This window comes from Phytophthora ramorum (assembly GCF_020800215.1).
Source record: "Phytophthora ramorum isolate Pr-102 chromosome Unknown Phyram_PR-102_s0007, whole genome shotgun sequence".
Lineage (NCBI taxonomy): Eukaryota > Oomycota > Peronosporomycetes > Peronosporales > Peronosporaceae > Phytophthora > Phytophthora ramorum.
Genome location: NW_027150653.1, coordinates 575,428 through 592,402, shown reverse-complemented (window position 1 = coordinate 592,402; position 16,975 = coordinate 575,428). Strand labels below are relative to the sequence as shown.

General features: G+C 55.6%; 7 protein-coding genes across 7 annotated transcripts; 4 read left to right on the top strand and 3 right to left on the bottom strand.

The window, feature by feature from the left end:
- Window positions 1–595: 595 nt before the first annotated feature.
- KRP23_8206 (Bardet-Biedl syndrome 7 protein) lies at window positions 596–2,904 on the bottom strand (the record flags this gene model as incomplete). The annotated part of the gene is made up of 2 exons (XM_067893617.1): window positions 596–2,734; window positions 2,803–2,904. 2 exons carry the CDS (start codon window positions 2,902–2,904, stop codon window positions 596–598), a joined length of 2,241 nt encoding a protein of 746 aa, XP_067743131.1.
- Window positions 2,905–3,017: 113 nt separating this feature from the next.
- Window positions 3,018–4,717, bottom strand: KRP23_8205 (Lysine-specific demethylase 8; the record flags this gene model as incomplete). Its single annotated transcript, XM_067893616.1, has 8 exons — window positions 3,018–3,440; window positions 3,510–3,668; window positions 3,729–3,858; window positions 3,924–4,042; window positions 4,101–4,109; window positions 4,207–4,290; window positions 4,378–4,622; window positions 4,696–4,717. The coding sequence occupies 8 exons, from the start codon at window positions 4,715–4,717 to the stop codon at window positions 3,018–3,020; spliced, it is 1,191 nt and encodes a 396-aa protein (XP_067743130.1).
- Window positions 4,718–4,920: 203 nt separating this feature from the next.
- Window positions 4,921–6,612, top strand: KRP23_8204 (Dihydrofolate synthase/folylpolyglutamate synthase; the record flags this gene model as incomplete). The annotated part of the gene is made up of 1 exon (XM_067893615.1): window positions 4,921–6,612. The coding sequence occupies one exon, from the start codon at window positions 4,921–4,923 to the stop codon at window positions 6,610–6,612; it is 1,692 nt and encodes a 563-aa protein (XP_067743129.1).
- Window positions 6,613–7,387: 775 nt separating this feature from the next.
- Window positions 7,388–7,939, top strand: KRP23_8203 (Crinkler effector protein 4; the record flags this gene model as incomplete). Its single annotated transcript, XM_067895785.1, has 1 exon — window positions 7,388–7,939. One exon carries the CDS (start codon window positions 7,388–7,390, stop codon window positions 7,937–7,939), a length of 552 nt encoding a protein of 183 aa, XP_067743128.1.
- A 1,321-nt stretch (window positions 7,940–9,260) lies between these two features.
- KRP23_8202 (Proteasome activator complex subunit 3) lies at window positions 9,261–9,992 on the top strand (the record flags this gene model as incomplete). Its single annotated transcript, XM_067893614.1, has 1 exon — window positions 9,261–9,992. One exon carries the CDS (start codon window positions 9,261–9,263, stop codon window positions 9,990–9,992), a length of 732 nt encoding a protein of 243 aa, XP_067743127.1.
- A 527-nt stretch (window positions 9,993–10,519) lies between these two features.
- KRP23_8201 (uncharacterized protein) lies at window positions 10,520–15,225 on the top strand (the record flags this gene model as incomplete). The annotated part of the gene is made up of 4 exons (XM_067893613.1): window positions 10,520–13,213; window positions 13,280–13,467; window positions 13,713–13,746; window positions 13,813–15,225. 4 exons carry the CDS (start codon window positions 10,520–10,522, stop codon window positions 15,223–15,225), a joined length of 4,329 nt encoding a protein of 1,442 aa, XP_067743126.1.
- Window positions 15,226–15,502: 277 nt separating this feature from the next.
- On the bottom strand, window positions 15,503–16,663 carry KRP23_8200 (S-adenosylmethionine decarboxylase proenzyme; the record flags this gene model as incomplete). Its single annotated transcript, XM_067893612.1, has 1 exon — window positions 15,503–16,663. One exon carries the CDS (start codon window positions 16,661–16,663, stop codon window positions 15,503–15,505), a length of 1,161 nt encoding a protein of 386 aa, XP_067743125.1.
- Between the last annotated feature and the right edge of the window lie 312 nt (window positions 16,664–16,975).

Here is a 16,975-nt window from a genome sequence, read left to right as displayed (position 1 = left end):
CAATGTGAATGACCCCGGCTTGATGCATCCACTCACGTTACGGAGAAGTGACTTGATCTCCACACACTTCTTGGAGGGTAGCAGCCCCACGCTCATTGATCCCCGGAGCGTGTTGAACACAGTCGGCAGTTCCTTCTTGTCGTCGATATGCTCTTCCACGCGAACAACTTCGGCTGAAACAGAGAGGTTCTTGAAGCAGATTTCCACCTGAGGCATCGAGGGCGAACCCTCCACCACGGATGTCTGACGGCCTGGCGTTGATGGTTTTCCCGTCATCGTGTTGCGAGTGGTTCGGGAGGAGCTGGTGAGAAGCGGGGGAGGCGGTTGCTTGTGAAGAGGCAAATTGCAAAGTGCCGTCACGAGAGCTCGTAGATTTTGCACAATTCTCGCGAGTCATCTTTTTAGTAAGGCGTATGCATAGCGGCACGACATGGATACATTCCTGTCACGGCGAGTCATCTTTTCAGCCAGGCGTATACACAGCGATTACGCCGAGTGCCGTTGGTTATGGTCCGCCTCGTCACATGAATGGACACTTCAACGTCAGTGTATTTGTCATCGTTAAGCGTATTCCTTCCTCCTTCTTCGCCACCTGCTACTCGCGCATGTAGAACTCGACGAGCGTGTCGAAGTGGTAGTGCTCAATGAGCTGGTAGAGCCGCGGTAGATTCTGCTTTGCGCTGGTACCGCGAAACTTGCAGAGGTCTACATAGAGATCAGTGAGGATGCCGGCGAGGTAGTTGAGCGCCTTCGGGCTGAGCTTGAACTCCGCCAGGATTTTCTCCGAGTTGTCGAGGATGTGCTGGTACTCCGGCGCCATCCAGGCCGCGTAATCCTCCTCGTGCAGCTGGAGCTCCTTGAGGCCGTCGATGAGCTTCACTTGAGACGCCAATGCGTGTTTGGCATCCAGTAGAGGACGCAAGTAGCCCAGCATGACTGGCACACTCTCCTTCTTAATATCCAGCGAGATATTGAGCGTAGCTTTGCGAGCTGTGGCTTCCTTGGTGATGATTTCCTTTAATATGGCGATTACTGAAACGGAGGGTGTCGAGAAGCTGGCCTCCCCCTTACCGTAGCGGCACACCAGAAGGCTCCCCAGAAACGTGTTTCGATAGCGCAGTGTCACGTCCTCACTCTGTAGGCGGCCAGGAACTTCAGGAAGACACATCGATACCCAGTCGTGGATTTGCACAAGCGAGAAATCACCGCTGAGCTGCAGCGTGCTACACGGCTTTTGTAGTTCCGCTTCTTCCGCCTCTGTGAGTTCATTCACGCGGTGGTGTAGCGACAGTGGCTTGACGTAAAACTTGATAGTTTGTGCCGATCGAGGCTGCGTGTTTGCTACAACCGTTGCCTCCACATGGCCAAACTGGCCTTCGATGGTACGCACCTGGAATTCGAGTCGATGGGTCGGCTCCAAACAGCGGTACGTGGCCAAGAAGTGTGTTCCATTCGCAGGATCACACAGAGACTTGCTCACGATGGCCAAGTTACTTTCGTTCTCGAGTAAATCCAATGGCACAGCTGAATGCAACACGATCATTTGGATGCTCACCGGAATCTCAAGTGACACGTCATAGGCACCCAGCGCAGCATTCAACTGGAACTTGCTGTTCACCACCAAGTCTTCAGCCACCGGAAGATACTCCTTTTCCTTAGAGCCGCGCTGCAAACTCAAACGCCCGATCTTGTCTTCTAGAGCGGCCACCTCCTTCCGTAGCTTGACAATGCGCGTTTCACGCTGTACTGTTCCGCGTGATCGGCCATAATTGTCGTCGTCGTCTGGCTGGTCAAGTGGTTCAGTGGTAAAGCTGAGGACACGACCAGAAAAGGTGGTGGCCACAAGCTCCTCGAACCCCGGCGTGGCAACAATTCCGCCCTGCACGCAGCGAATACTGTCACTGTTTGCATGCTCAAAGAGCTTCACAACGTCCCCCGAGTTCGGGTTAAACGAATACACTTCGACGCGGCCGTCATCTCGACCCACAAGGATTTCTGGGTGATCATCGCGGTTGATATCAAAGCACGCAATGGAGTTGATAGTGGCTGTAGACGGTAGCAAACCACCATCCCCATTCGCCCCAGACGCGTTGTTGCTGGAGGACGAAGAAGCCTCCGAAGTCTTCCACTTGTTCTTGAGCTTGTCTCCGTTGTAGCTGACGAGTCCGATCCCGCCCGCGGCTGTGCCATAGAGGATATGGGCTGGGCCCGACGAGGTTGCGCCTTTGCTCGTCGCTGCTGGCACACGACACAGTGCAGTGACTGGCGCTGCCAGGGCCTTCTTGGACACCGTCTTGGAATCTTTCACGACACGGACGTAGCGGTCTTGACACCCAAGCACTCCGTAGAAGTCCTGCTCGTGGTTGATAGGGATCACAACTGCATCGTTGATGCGGTCTGGACTCACGTACGAGTGCTTGTCGGCGCCATTGTCGTACTGGTTAAAGGTGAAGTCGGTCGTCGTCCAGAGCTGGCTGTCGTAGGCGTGAATTTTGCGCATCGGCTCGGCCAGGTTGCTCTGGAACTTGAAAAACTCCCTGCCCTTCTTGTTCATGCCGTGCACGTGTTGGCCGGTAGCAACGAACGCCTTGTCCTCGGTGCCTTTGCTTGTCCCCATTGTGACGCAGGCCACGGGGCCACCTAGTGTCACCGACTTGTACACGTTCTGCGGCTCCCCCTTTTTGATCTGGTAGCTCGACACGACGCCATACTCGTCTCCGATGACGAATTTTTGCTGTGCATCATCAACAACACCAAGGTTACTTGGACATGGTGAACACGGGATCATAAGAGGGAGCAAACCTTTTTCTTCTTCTTGCTGACGGGCAGCAGTCGCAGCGAGTGGTGGCTCGCTATAGGCCCCACTTTCAGCAGCTCCGCTTGCGATAAGGACAACCCCACCATGCTTTATCTCCTAGCTATTCGGCGTCGCTTCAACGCGGTATCTAGATATGACACAATCCTTGAACGGCCGCGTTGACCAAACAGTCGACGGTAGGGGACTCGATCTCTATTGACTAAGACCACCAGAAGCTCACGGAAAAGCTGGTGGAGAGTGACTTGACGTAGTGCCAATACTGGGGAGGGATGTACAGCATCTCGCCCTCGCGCAGGACGCACTCGACGTATTTCGCGTGACGGAACTCGGGGAACTGCTTGTCGTCCGGGTCTTCCACCTGTACTTGACTGGTATTCGACAGTAAGCCTTCAATTGGATAGAGCTTCTCGCTTTCTTCCGGTGCGTACAGCCTGAGGTATTTAGCGCCTACGACTTGGCAGAGCACATTGTCCTTCGGGTCGAAATGCAGCGGCGATACGGTGCCACCCGGACCGAACCAACTGTTGACGGTGATGTCTTCGTCCTCTTCATCCTCTGCGTCTTCAATACGCTGCACGGTGCAGTAGTCCGGAGTAATGATGTCGAGTCCCAACGCTGGGATCTATTCACCGAACACCAAATACGCTTCAGTAACTATCGCAAACATCTTGAATATTACAGACTGACAAACCTGGTCAAAAAGTCGGTGCTGCGCCAAGTATCCCAGCGTTTTCGGCGAGACAGGATCGGTCTTGCTTTGCATTAGAGGCGGGATGATATGTTGATCCAGAAACTCGTTCAGAGTCATGAGCTCTTGTCCCCAGTCGTCTCCCAAGTAGCTTGAGCCCACCTGCCAAAGCACACAGATCAGTCCTGTGCCACAAAGCCTTGCTATCAACTCTAGCCACACCTCCACAGGCACCGTTCGCTGCCCAGCCACACGACGGAGGTACTGCACGTCCTTCCACGCTCGATCGGGGCCCGCTGCATGTCCGAGCGCCGGCCAGAACTCCATCGCGCCTGTAATAACCACCGGCTCACTAACCACAAAAACCATTGTCAGAAAACAAGCCTTCAGTCAACAACAGCACCGTAACATACTCACTTTTGCAGCATCACATTGCGTCGGAACTCCTCGAGCGTCGGCATCTCGAGTCTCCGAACGGGGAACGTCAGCTTCTGCTCGTCCACATCGTCACCTATGCGTTGCTCCAGCCGAGGCTTCTACACACAACAATCATGAGCACCACTTCAATACACAGACAAGCAGCTTGAAGCGCACCTTGAAGCGCTTGAATAACGGCCGCCATCGCATGACACGCAACGCGTTAAGCATCAGACCACCGAAAAAACGCAATGAAGACCGTCCAACTAGCACCACAACGTACCGGCACTTGCACTTGCTGCTGCCCGACGCTCGCGATGAGCGCGTGGGTCTCCCGCGGCGCCAGTGGCCCTGCCATCATAAGACACTGCGCATACGTATAATCAGATTTTAGCACACGTCGCAGATTGCTAAAAGCCTGGCATAAAACCACGCGAGCCGCATTAAAACGCACCATGTCCAGCATGCGCAGGCATTCGACAGACTGCTGGCGCGCGAGCAAGCAGCGCGCCTGCAGCACGCTGGCGACACCGAAGGCTTGGCGCCACACGGGCAGCACGCGCTTCCAGCTGCCGCAGTGCAACTTCTCCCAGCAGCGCGCGTAGGCTTCACTCGCCAGCGCCTCCAACTCCTGGTCCTCCGAATTATCCGCGCGCAGTAGTAAATCCGCGACAGCGGCGCCGCCCGTGTCGCGCAGCTCTGATCGCCGCATGCAAAACACATCTCGTCAGCTTCATTTGCATCCGGAGACGAGCTCTACGCGCGCGCGTACGCTGCAGGTCCATGGACTCCATTTTAGTTGCTAATTCGTCGGTGTCACTTCCCCCGATTTAGTGCCCTCGCCCAGCATCCAATCCCGCCGTTTACTTGCCCTTCCCCGTCTTACATTTCCCAAGTCACGTCGAAACCGGCGTGAACGGGGACGAGGGTTGCACCTCCGTCCTCATTAACCATTTAGCGCTGAAGGGCTCACGTCCCCACCTCACAGGTCCAAAAGATGGCGCTGCGCAGACGGAGCTCCGAAGCCGCGCGCTGGCAACTGCTGCGCTCGTACACGGCGCTGTCCCGCGCACAGTTCCGCCAGGCGCCGGCGCCCGCTGCCTTCGCGCGCTCCGAGCCGCTGACCATGGCGTCGGCCGGTGTGCTGGCCACGCCCGCGGGCGCCAACTCGCTGCTGCTGGACAGCGCGCGCTTCATGTCCCAGCGGCCGGCGCGCAACGGAGACGCCAAGCACGAGATGAAGGCGGCCGCCACCGCCGCGCACTATGCGGAGCTGCTGCAGCGTCTGTACCAGGTGAACCGCTTCTCGGCCGTCAAGCTGGGCCTCGAAAACATGCAGAAGCTCAACGCGGCCTTCGGAGACCCGGCCTCGCAGTTCGAGATCGTCCACGTGGCTGGCACAAATGGTAAGGGCTCGGTGGCCTTTAAAGTGGCCAAGGCGCTCGAGCGCTCGGGGTACAAGACGGGGCTGTTTGTGTCCCCGCACGTCGCGTGTTTCCGCGAGCGCGTGCAGGTCAACAACAGGCTCATAACGGAAAGCGAGGTGTGCGAGGCGCTGTCCGAGATCTTCAACATCAGCGCGCAGCTACGGATCCCCGCGACGTTCTTCGAGATCACCACGATGCTGGCCTTCATGCACTTCGCCAAGCAGGGCGTGGACTGCGTGGTACTGGAGACGGGGCTCGGAGGTCGACTGGACTCGACGAACATTGTCACACCGGCGCTGTCCGTGATCACGTCCATCGGCATGGACCACATGCGCATTCTGGGCAACACGCGCGACGCTATCGCACGGGAGAAGGCTGGGATCATCAAGCCGAATGTGCCGGTCGTGGTGGGACCCAACACGCCGGTGAATGTGATGATGGAGTTTGCGGCGCGGAATAACGCACCGCTCGTGAGAGTGCCGCTGCACGCGGATTTTGAAGAAGATTACAACGCCGAGAACGCGGCCATCGCCCGCGAGGCCTGCGTGCAGCTCAATGCACTGCACGCCTTGCAGACTGGCGATGTCCGTGTGCCTAAGCAGCTGTGTGTCGATTTGACGAGTGAGCGCGTGAATGCGGCACTTGAGTCGCGCCCTCCATGTCGATTCCAGGTGCTGCACGTGATGCGTCCGAACTCGAAGGAGCGCAAGGTCACAGTGGTCCTGGACGTGGCGCACAACCCGCAGGCTATCGACAGGCTGGTAGGATTGTTGCACAAGCAGTTCCCAGACAAGACGTTCCGGTTCGTGTGCGGCTTCTCCGCCGACAAGGCCATTAACAAAGTCCTGGACAAGATCGCGGACGTGGTCCACGAGAGCCACCCGGGTGAGAGCGACGAGGAGCTGCAGGAGCGCATCCACTTAGTGAAGGCCAACCACCCACGCGGAGCCTCACTGGAAGAGATCAATCTGGCTTTAGCAAATGCCAGTGTTCACGGCCAGGAGGAGCGCGCGTACGACAGCATCTCAAACATCAAGGAGGGCGTCGACGCCGCCTTGGCCGCGTCTCGCGCCTCGTCCGACGACGAAGTGGTCGTCGTATGCGGCAGTGTGTTTCTCATGGCCGAAGCGCGCCAGGCCCTCGGGCTCAAGGAACCGATTGACAGCGCCGAGCTGAATGCAGTCGCGGGATCGCACATGTCGACCCCGGAGAGCCGCCTCGCCGCTGCCGAGCAGGAAGCCGAAGTGGCTGCTGCAACTTGATCGTTGTTCCCATGTCCAGTGGCGTTAGTGTAGGAAGCTCCGCGTACTCAATTATTATCATGGAAATAAACAACTTACATCCATCAGTAGTAATACTTAGAACATTACGCCGGCAGTTTTTTTCCTTACCGTAATTTACCTACTGCTCGCTTCATGTACTTGGGGGAGGACGAGGAAGAAACAAAGTACCCATCGGGAGAGCAGGACGAAGACGAAGACGCAACGATGTGCTACTTGAGAGAGGAGGACGGCGACGAGGAAGAATCGAAAATGTACACCCCCGGGAGAGCAAGAACGAGTACAATCACCTCCCCGCGTCTGGGCGATGACAGCGAACATCATGGCATCGTCCGGATCCGGCTCCGCACGGCTCCCGACTCTTTTTGAGAGATACTCACAATCGGACATGCACTTGATGCAAACCATGTATTAATACACACGAAGGATATGCACAGCAACTTCCAAAAGCCGCAATGCGCTCGGACAGCTTTCGTGAAGGCAGCCGAAGCGAGGTAGTACTCGACATTGGAAGTTACCTGGTCTGACCGATGCGCGGGCCCCGCCGTGCTACTAGAGAACTGCGTGTCCGACAGCAGCACCGATTTAACGGGCAAAAAAGGCCTTCACTGGCGCGCCAAGATCGTACGCTCGAAAGGTGACGGAAGTGTATGTACCGGCAGCACTCAAACCATTGGTTGAGTGACACGCCTTCAGTTCAGCTTAAATACGCCCCCTCCCTTCTTCCTCAATTCGGAGTCTGCCGGGTCGGGGAAAGATGGTAAAGCTCTTCTGTGCGATCGTTGGTGTGGCGGGAAGCGCATTTCCTGTGGACATCGACGCGGATCAATTGGTGGGGGACTTGAAGAAGGCGATCAAGAAGGAGAAGACAAACAAGTTGAAGGACATTGATGCCGCCGACCTGCAGCTCTTCCTGGCGAAGAAAGACGAAGGCCGCGGCGCGTGGCTCGATGGGGCTGGCGCGGCAGCTGTGGCGCTCGATGAACGTGGACACCCGCAAGGCTGCGTGCTGATGGATCCCACACTGTGGATCAAGAACCCCAAGCACTTTGGCGATAATTTTCAACCGGGTGAAGGCCAAGTTCACGTGCTGGTGGTTCCGGAGCAAGAACACGCACAAACTGGATTGTGGCTTGTCACTGGATCCGTTGATAACGCGCTGAACATGAAAGGGATTCGCTGCAGGCTGTACCGACTGGCGGGGTCATACCTTGGATACTACGATCCTGCGCGCCGTGACGAGGATAAGGATAACGCACTCTGGTATGAAGGCAAAACGTTGCGCATCCAGTCTGTTCGAGACCAGTAAGTTCACTCATCCTGTTGATGCAGCTTGTGTTACTTGGTTGGACTAACTCTTTTTGACAGGAGAGAATGCTCTGCTGTTTGACAATGCATTACAGGACGAAAGTATCACGTCAACATCCGCACTCAACGGCCACACCGTTTCAACAAATGTTGCCTCTATTAGTATTTCTCTGGAGTTGAGCCAACTTCGGCGCATCTACGGTCGGGATTATGATCCAAATGACATCGAATCCTCCCAGGCCTCGATGTTGTCTCTATCAACTACCACCTCGATCGTTGACGTGGCGACTGACGAATTCAAGTACCAGCGTATCGAGAGTGAAGAGTGGTTCGGGTCGGTGGGGAAGGCACAGAGCTGCCATGTGATGTCCAGAGAGCATTGCCTGAAATATCCAAGCTACAAGAAGTATGACAACGACCCAAGCAATCGTCTTGCTCTTTCTGCAGAAATGCACGAGTGGTTTGATGCTCGGTCGTATACGGTGCCGACGATGAAAATTTCCGTCGAGTCCACATCTGAAGGATTTGTAATCGGCAACAGATACAAGGTACGAGTCTTTTGAGCACGTGCTGAATACTACTTGTTCTAACATTATTTACGATGCCATAGGTGGAATACTGGATTCGCAAGACTTCTCTCGCTGCGTTTGAAAAAAGGCTTTGTTGTGTCGGATGATGGCTTGGAGATGCGAACATCCGTCTACGTACAGAACAAGAAGGTGTTTTGCGAGTGCATGGAGTGGAAGCGCAAAGAGATAGAGAAGAAGTGGAGAGAGCACGAGGATATGGCACCTGCTGTGGACTGACAGCACCACACGTAGCGTATCGTAAGATCCTATTGTTTTATTGGTGCTGATTCGCAGTCAATATTACTTCATCACGGGCGGCGCAAGTCTCTGTTTCACTGGCGGGTACTGGTGCCAGTTGCCAGTGGAGTCAAAGCCAGAGATCACCAAGTCGTTTTCCTTCCACCAAGGCCGCCTATCTCGCTCTAACACCACTACGGTGCAGGAACACATGCTGCCCGAGATCAACGAGTTCACTTCGCTGATCCAAGACCCAGTACATGCAAAGACCTCTGCGAGAAAGAGCACGCACACGACGAACATCCAGGGATACGGCTCAATGGCTAATAGTGGCCTAGATCAACCGACCGAGAAGCTAAGGCATGTTGCAGTTGATGCAATCATTGCGACACGCACGTGGAATGATTGTCCTTTATTTCATCCAATCATCGCGCGTCTCGCGCCGCTTCACCATGCTCCACGTCACAACCCAAAAAGATCTCAAGGGCACAAGTGACCGACTAGCAAGAACTGACCATGGACGCGTACAAGAAGTCAGTGACGGACGCGGGTGCCGCGCTGCTCGCGGAGCTGCCGCAGCGCGTGTCGCAGGTGCACGCGCTCGTGCAGCAGCACGCGGCCGAGCGTGCTCCCTCCGCTGTGCGCGCCAAGTACGCGCAAGCGGTTCTGGCGGCGTCCGCTTCCGTGGGCTCCAATGGCAACGTTCAGAACTTGCTGGGCGTCGCGGCAGACGAAGTGGCGCGGTTGCTGAGCGCCATCCAGCAGCTGCAGCTGTGGATCCAGCTGCAGGTGCCCAAGGTCGAGGACGGCAACAACTTCGGCGTCGAGGTGCAGAAGTACGCGTTCGTGCAGCTCAAGGAGGCGCTGGACAAGTGGCAGAAGACGTGGGACTCACTGGCTGACTACAGCTCGTCCAGGGCGGCCGCCGTCGAGAAGCTCAACGCCAAGACGAGCTCCGAGACGAGCACGACGACCACTACCACCTCCTCCAAGGGCGGCAAGGATGGAGACGAGGAGAAGAGCGTCACGGCCAAGGTGGACAAGCAGAGCAACGCCGGCAGCCAGGCGGCCGAAGACGCCGTCGCGGCCGTCGTGGAGATCGACGTCAAGTGGTACTTTAACTTGGTGCGCGCCCTCGAGGGCGTGCGTGACCAGTACGCGGTCATTTCCGACATCATCTTGAAGAACCAGGAGAAGATCGAGTTGCCGCGCGGCAAAAACGACCGTGCGGGTTTCAACATGTTCTAGATGCGATGAAAAGGTGATGAAAACAGCTTCAGTGGACTCATAACCTGATAAAAAATATGGTAGAAGCGGAAGGGGGGCATCAACGCTGCGGTGCAACGTGTCCAGGTAGCTTGGACGAGTACCAGTGTTGAGTGAACTGCTGTAATTGACAAGCAGTCGAGGACTAAGAAACGCCGGCGTTTCGGGTGCTAATTGAGGGGTAAGAACTGCATGTGGCGCAGTGATGACACCCTACCTTCGCGCTTCCCATGCTTTTGTTGTCTTGCTATTCTCGGTTGCTCTCTATTTTATTTTTGCTGCACCTAGGTTGCCCAATTCTCCATCGCTGCACCAGACGGGTGGTGTGTGCTAGTGTCTGCCTGCCCGTGATGTCCTCAGTGTCTTCGCCAAGGAAAACAAATGCTGGGAATGGATCGATGCTGCGACTTCACCCTCGTGGGCCGCCACCACTGCACATGAATCATGCACCCCCACCACCTGGAGCCTCAGCAGGCTATCCCTACATGCCGGTCCCACATCGTTCGCGAATGTCACCTCGACAGGTCAAGTTGCAGCGGATGGAGCCCTCGCCACCGTACACGATTGCCATTCCTCTGCGCGACCAGGTAGCCATGAACTTCCGCCACGAGCTCTTCCAGTTTCATCAACTTCTGCGGGACGCAATTGAAGTCAGCCAGCAAGACCACCTGCAGCACGTTGAGGGCCAACGTTCTGTGATACTTTCTCGCGATCGCCGCTTATTGGAACTCCTGACCAGTGACCGTGGCGACGCTGTGATGAAGGAATTTTTTGTGCAGTGGCAGAGGATCCTAAAAAACAAAAGTGGTGGCGAGGAACCTCTTCCGAGTGCTGAGGAAGACGATGGACACATGCTGTGGGATGTGCTGGAGACTTTCTTTTCCAACCTTCCACTTGCGGTGTCTGAAGGTGAAGCTGGAGGTGCTGGAAGCCCGAAGGCATTCTTACGCTACGTCGATTCCCTGAACGCGCTGCGTGACTTGCTTCTCGCTTTGCTCTTCAAACGTCCAAAACGTGATGCAAACGACACATACCAAGATAGCGACGACGAAGGAGCGTGTGACTTGCAATCGAGCATTGGACTTGGCTTTGGCTTGCATTTTGGGCACCAGTCCCCGCGGCCAGCACGTCGGTCATCTTCAAACGATCGATCTAAAGATCGCCTCCCATTCTACCTGTATTGCCAACAACTGGAGAACGAGGTGGAGGCGTTGCGACGTCGAGTACCCCACCGAAGACCTCGCAGTCCTGGTGTCGTAGCTGGAATTCTGGGAGATGTGGGCTTGCTGCAGGACAATACGGTCATGCTCCTATTAGATTTTTGGGGACTCCCTCACGAGGAGCGCTTGGCATTCTTCTGTCAAATCGCGAGTCAAGCCAATGAACAAGACGCCAGTGCCATTTTGCATGTCTTCCTAGACAATTGCACTACGCAAACGTTTCTCCAGATATGGGAGGCTCTTCAGCAATCGCCGCAATTCCAGAAAATGCTGGGAGAGGCAAAGTTGCAGCTGGAACCTGCCATGGGCGACGAGAGGCCAACATCTACCCCTTCTGAGCCTGAAAGTCCAAAGGAGAAGACAGAAGTCGAGGTCGAAACAACCGATCTCGATAGACCTATGGTCTGGCGGGGATCGCAGCGTGGCATCAGGAAACGAGTCCGCCGCTCAACTCGATTCGTGGATCTGAATGGCATCACTGAAGCCTTTGATTTGAACGGAACTGAAGGTGGTAGCTCTGACGAAAACGACGACGAGTTCAAAACCTCTCATAGCGATTCTCGCAATGACCCCAAGAAGTTCAAGATACGTGAGCGTGGGCGTCTCTCTCTGTCCGACGCGAGTGATCATGCTGAGGAGGAAAATCGAAGCAGCAGGCGACGCTCACTTCATCGTAGTGATCGCAGTCGCCTAGCACTCAAATCTCCTCGCGACGGTGAATCGGTATCATTACTGGATCGCCTTCATGAGAATCTAACAGAGATTATCAAAACGGAGGACGGCCCAGATGCGCATGTCATGGACGCTGTTTGGCAGCTACTTGAAGCGCTCGACGGTCACCGATCGCATGATTCCAAGAGCGGCTACCATCGCCGCTTTGTGACGCTACCCGTCCCCATACCAGCCGCTGCGGTACAACCATTGCCATCCCAGCAACAGCAGTTCGCCGTTCAGAATCCGCGGTCGGCTTTGCGAACTCCTCTCTCAGCCGAGCAGCAGTTCCTCATGAAGCTCGACCAGCTTCAGTCCATGCTGGCGGTGCTTGGCGACGTACGTGTGCACGCTATGAGTACGGAGACCATTACCGGCGCCTATCAGCGCATGCCCATGTTGGCAAAGCTCTTTGCGGCGCTCACTGATACAAGTTTGGGTGCTGCTGGAGTCGACACAACAGGTGGAGGTCTGTCAAAATTAGTCAACAGCTACGGCACAGCGCAGCATCTCGCTAGCTCGTGGCAAGAAAGCAACATGAAGGAGAAAACTCTTGATCCTCTGCCGACGGCCTCCGACAGAATGTTAACTACAGTCCGAGATAGTGTTCGTGAAGACGTCGAGGCCATGGGGCTGTTGCTTGTCAAGTTCAGCAAGTTTGTCCGCAGCTTGGCACCCCTTGTAGACAACGAAGATTCTGCACCGAGCAGCGTGAGCGCAAGCGACGACGTTTTGGTTGTCATGGACCTTGCCGACAAACTTGAAAGTGCTGGAGCGCTTGCTGAAGCCCCTGCAGCCTTAAAAGGTGGCGGTAGTGGCAAACGTCGCCTCACACTGGCAGCCGACCGAGAATTGCCGATCCTTCTTGCAGTTCAATCGCTAGCACGTTCCAGTGACCTTGATAATGTCTCGCAGCTCATAGCAACAGCAATTGAGGCCAAGATGATGCGGGTGAGAGCTGCTGCGGCTGAAGCACAAATCAACAGCAATGGTGATAATGATAACGAGGACGGTGACGAAGCAGCAATGGAAGACGAAGAAGTGATGAGAATTGTGAAGAACCTTCGACGTGTGTCGGATAAATCATCTCAAGCCCTAGATCAACTGCAGTCACAGATGCAAGGTGGAGGAGCTACGAATTCGCCAAATGAAGTCGATGCCCCGAGTATCCGGTCACCCAAGGGCGATATCCCAGCAAACATCAAGAATGCAGCAGCTCTGCGTGGCGTCAAGCTGTTCAGCGCGGATATCCTTTTGCGCATTGTAAACCAGGTCAGTTCAGGTTTACATGTTATCTTGTCTATGGTTTCTGATGTGGAACTCTCTGAGCCTGTTTAGCTGTATCGCGACAACTACGAAGGTATGGTCTCAACACTGCAATATGGCAACCGGCGGATGGAGTTCAGCGAGTTCATTTACGACTGGCATATCCGCAAGTATGGGCTAAAGACGCTTGCCCAGCGCCACCTACTGAAGCTCATCCAGTCACTGCGCAAGCACGAGAAGAAAGTTTTCCAGTGCCAACTGTACGTTTGCGTTTGTTGCTGGTAGTCTTGTTTTCCGAGGCTAACTCGATTGCTGTGCAATCTGAACTTGGATGTGTACAGTTGTCTGCGGTTCATGGGCATTCAGATATCCTCTTTACTGATGACCTTTTTCATGTTTGCATTGTATTTTGGTGTACTGCGACTGAGTTATTGTATCCACGAGAGTTCTCCTTGACAGTATTGACTCGCTTTTGCTGCCGTTCATGTCGATGTTTTCTTTACAGTCCACTAGGCTTCCACGAACACAAGTTTGTTTTGGTACGGTGGTGGTGATATGGGCGTGGTGGGGCTAGCAACTCTAATCCATCATAACTTGCTTCATAGGGATTGGTGAGCCGATGGTCTCTCGGAACATTTTTGGGCGGGTCCAAGCATCGCGTCGAAATACCTAAACGACAGTTCAAGGTTCGCATTACGTTTGCTATATCCACGGTGCAAGAAGCGCTACGAGAAAGATTTGGCGTATATGCTCGAGGGATGGATGCGCTAGCGGAGCGTATCCGTGCAAAGGCTTGGCCTCGAGACGAAGAGTTTGTGCGGGAAAGCGATCTGCTGATACTTTGCGTGGAAGAGTTCGAGGCACAGCGATCCCTACTCGAGAAAGTACTTGGAGCGGTGTATCTCGCAGGTGATATCAATGCTGACGGTAGCCTCGAGTTCGACGAGTTTGCATCCGTGGTCACGCACTTGTCCCCCACGGTGGATGATCGCTTCCTGCAAAAAGTATTTGAGGCAGCCCATGATTTCACGAAGCCGCATCGCATTTCCTTTGATCGATTCCTTGACGTCATTCTGCTTGAGAGGGTGCTAAGTCCTGCGCCTCTTAGTGCGGCTGCTACGGGGATTGCGAGAGCCAAGAATGCCGCTGCTGCGGCGGCAGCAGTTGGTACCAGTGTTGGTGGAACTGGCTCAGCTACTAGTGGTGGCACCCCCCAGCCATCTAATAGTGCTACGAAAGCCGTGCTTCAGGACGAACAAGAGGAGGCGTACCAGTTCGAGCTACTGCGCGAAACGTGGACTCACGATCGCGAAGCTGTGGCACAAGTGCTGCAAACCAGTATCACGCACGCTCCAACCGCGAAGTCACTCACTTTCCGTGTAGCTTTCCTGGACCAGCTCCTGGATCGTCGTGTGGATGCCAAAACAGCGTGGCTCTGCCATCGACAAATAATGCGCGAGATTGCGCGTTATCAGCACCTGGACGCCGACCAGATCGCCGGGTTACGACGCAAAGAGCAGCAGTTTAAGAAAACTGTCCGTGCTATTCGCAACGCTCAACGACTCAGCACGCTCTTCATGGTGCCTCCTGTCAGTCGAGAAACCACTGGCGATGACGTTGATGAAACTGAAACGCAGTCAGGCGTGGACAGTTCCGAGTCGCCACCATCTGCAAGCTATTCGGCGGCTGTGCGGTTCTCCCTCGACGGGCCGGTGACTGGAATGTCGAACGTCGCTGATGTGGCGGCACTGGAGAACGAGCTCCGAGAGACATTCATCGAGAGAGCGGACGAAGGCGCGATCGAAGACTACATGGCGGCCATGCAGCACCTGCGTCGTGTGAGTATCAACCAGCAGTCGCTGCAGTTGCAGTTCGAGTCGCGAGAAGAACTGGCCGTATTCAGCAGTGAGGAAGCAGTGCTGGAGGGCAACGAGGAGACGGACACGGACGACGACGATGAAGACAAGGAGGACTATGCTGAGTATGACGGAGAGGAGGTATTAGTCGGATCAGCGTAACCCAACCAAGCGCATTAATCTGAAGTTGAAGTGGCTCGCGATTAAAATGTAGCCATGCCTCGTCTCATGCATGAGAAGTGCAACCTCCCATGACGAACTGAGCCCAACGCCACTTCAAACGTAAAGCCTCCTTCATATTTGCTATTTACTACTGTAGTTTTGTCGAGTTTTCTGTATGAAGCGGAGGTCCAGGCGTGGAATGGCCAGATAAAAGAAATGAAAAGCGAGATGGCGGCGTTACACCTTGGCAGGCGAGATCGACTGTCGCTCCCTCCGCCTAAGCGAAAGAAGGAGAGCGGATCTTCTGCGCGGCGCGACTGATCACGGGCTTGTCCGACTGGGCGAAGTTGGCCATGCGGCACATGTAGTCTCCCTCGAACGTGGCCTGGGTGTGTCCGCCCTTGCGCTTGTACAGCAGGTCATCGTCGATCTTGACCAGGTCCTCGGCGAACATGTTGTTCTTGGACGACTCGAGCGCGTTGCGCTCCGTGTAGACGCTCACCGAGTACTTGGCGGGGCGGAAGCAGCGCAGCACATTCTTCAGCAGCGACTGATACGAGCGGAGACGCGCGTTGGTCTCGAAGCTCACGTAGCTGCAGTCGCTCTCGGGCGTGATGTGGATCGTGTAGTACGCGTCGAACAGGATGCCGTTCATCGAGTACCCGCACGGGTCGAAGGCGAAGTCGTCGATCACCGCACCGGGTACCAAGTCGCGGATGCCGCTCTCAATGGTCATGCGACGCGACGTCAAGGTGCTGTCGTTGTTCTTGAAGAACTGCTTGGCCACGCTCGGGTGCATGTCCTGCATGAGCACGTGCAGCGTGCTCTCATTTTGTCCAGGCTCCTCCAGGGCGTAGTTGTGCGTGAGTGCGCCCGGCTCACCGTGGATGTCGGCGTCCCACGCGTAAATGTACCAGTGGTCGCGGTTCAGCGGTCCGAGTACATGCGCCGATCCATCGGGGAAGTAGGAGCTCAGGAACGCCACCTCGGTCTGGAAGCTCGTGTGCGGGTACTTTTGCTCCTCGGGGAACGTGTAGTTCTTGCGCGAGTAGTTGACCCACTCGATGGAAAGCCCCAGTCGCTCCGAGAAGGTCTTGATGAAGGGCAGACACTTGAGCAGCGTCGTGGTGCCGCACGTCTTGAGCACCACCTTGTGCGCGTACACGAACAAGGAGCTCTCGGACAGCACGTAGGCGTCGATGTGCTCGTTGCTCGTGCGCGAGAGGATCTGGCACTGGCCGGCCTCGAGCATCTCGTCCAGGTCGGCGCGGGCCACTTCGCGGAAGCCGCGCGGGTGGCCCACGCCGTGCTTGAAGTCGATCTCGAGGTTCTTCTCGGGGCCCTCGAACGTGTTGGGCACCGAGTCGGACGCCTCGGATTGCGTCGAGCTCGTCTCGTCGTCGTGGAGCTTGATGGGCTCCGGGAACGTGTGCGTCATCTTATAGGAAGTTGCTCGTGTTACGCGGGGTCGTCGCACGCGCCAATGTAGAAGAAGCCCGTGAAGATGCTCGTGGGGTCAACAATGTCGTCGCTGCTGGCAAAAAGCGGGTCGACCAACAGCATGAACAACGTGGGCAGTCTGGCTCTGCTGGAGCTGGGGGAGGCAGTGGCGGCAAGAGCGGTCTTTCTTGCGGTCACTGAGGGGGAGTAAGGCGGAGGCTAGGGACTGACACGGACGAGCGGGTACCGGACACGAAGCAAGTTTCAGAATGGCAAACGGGTGGAGCGGATCCGCCGCTCCGTGGCACAA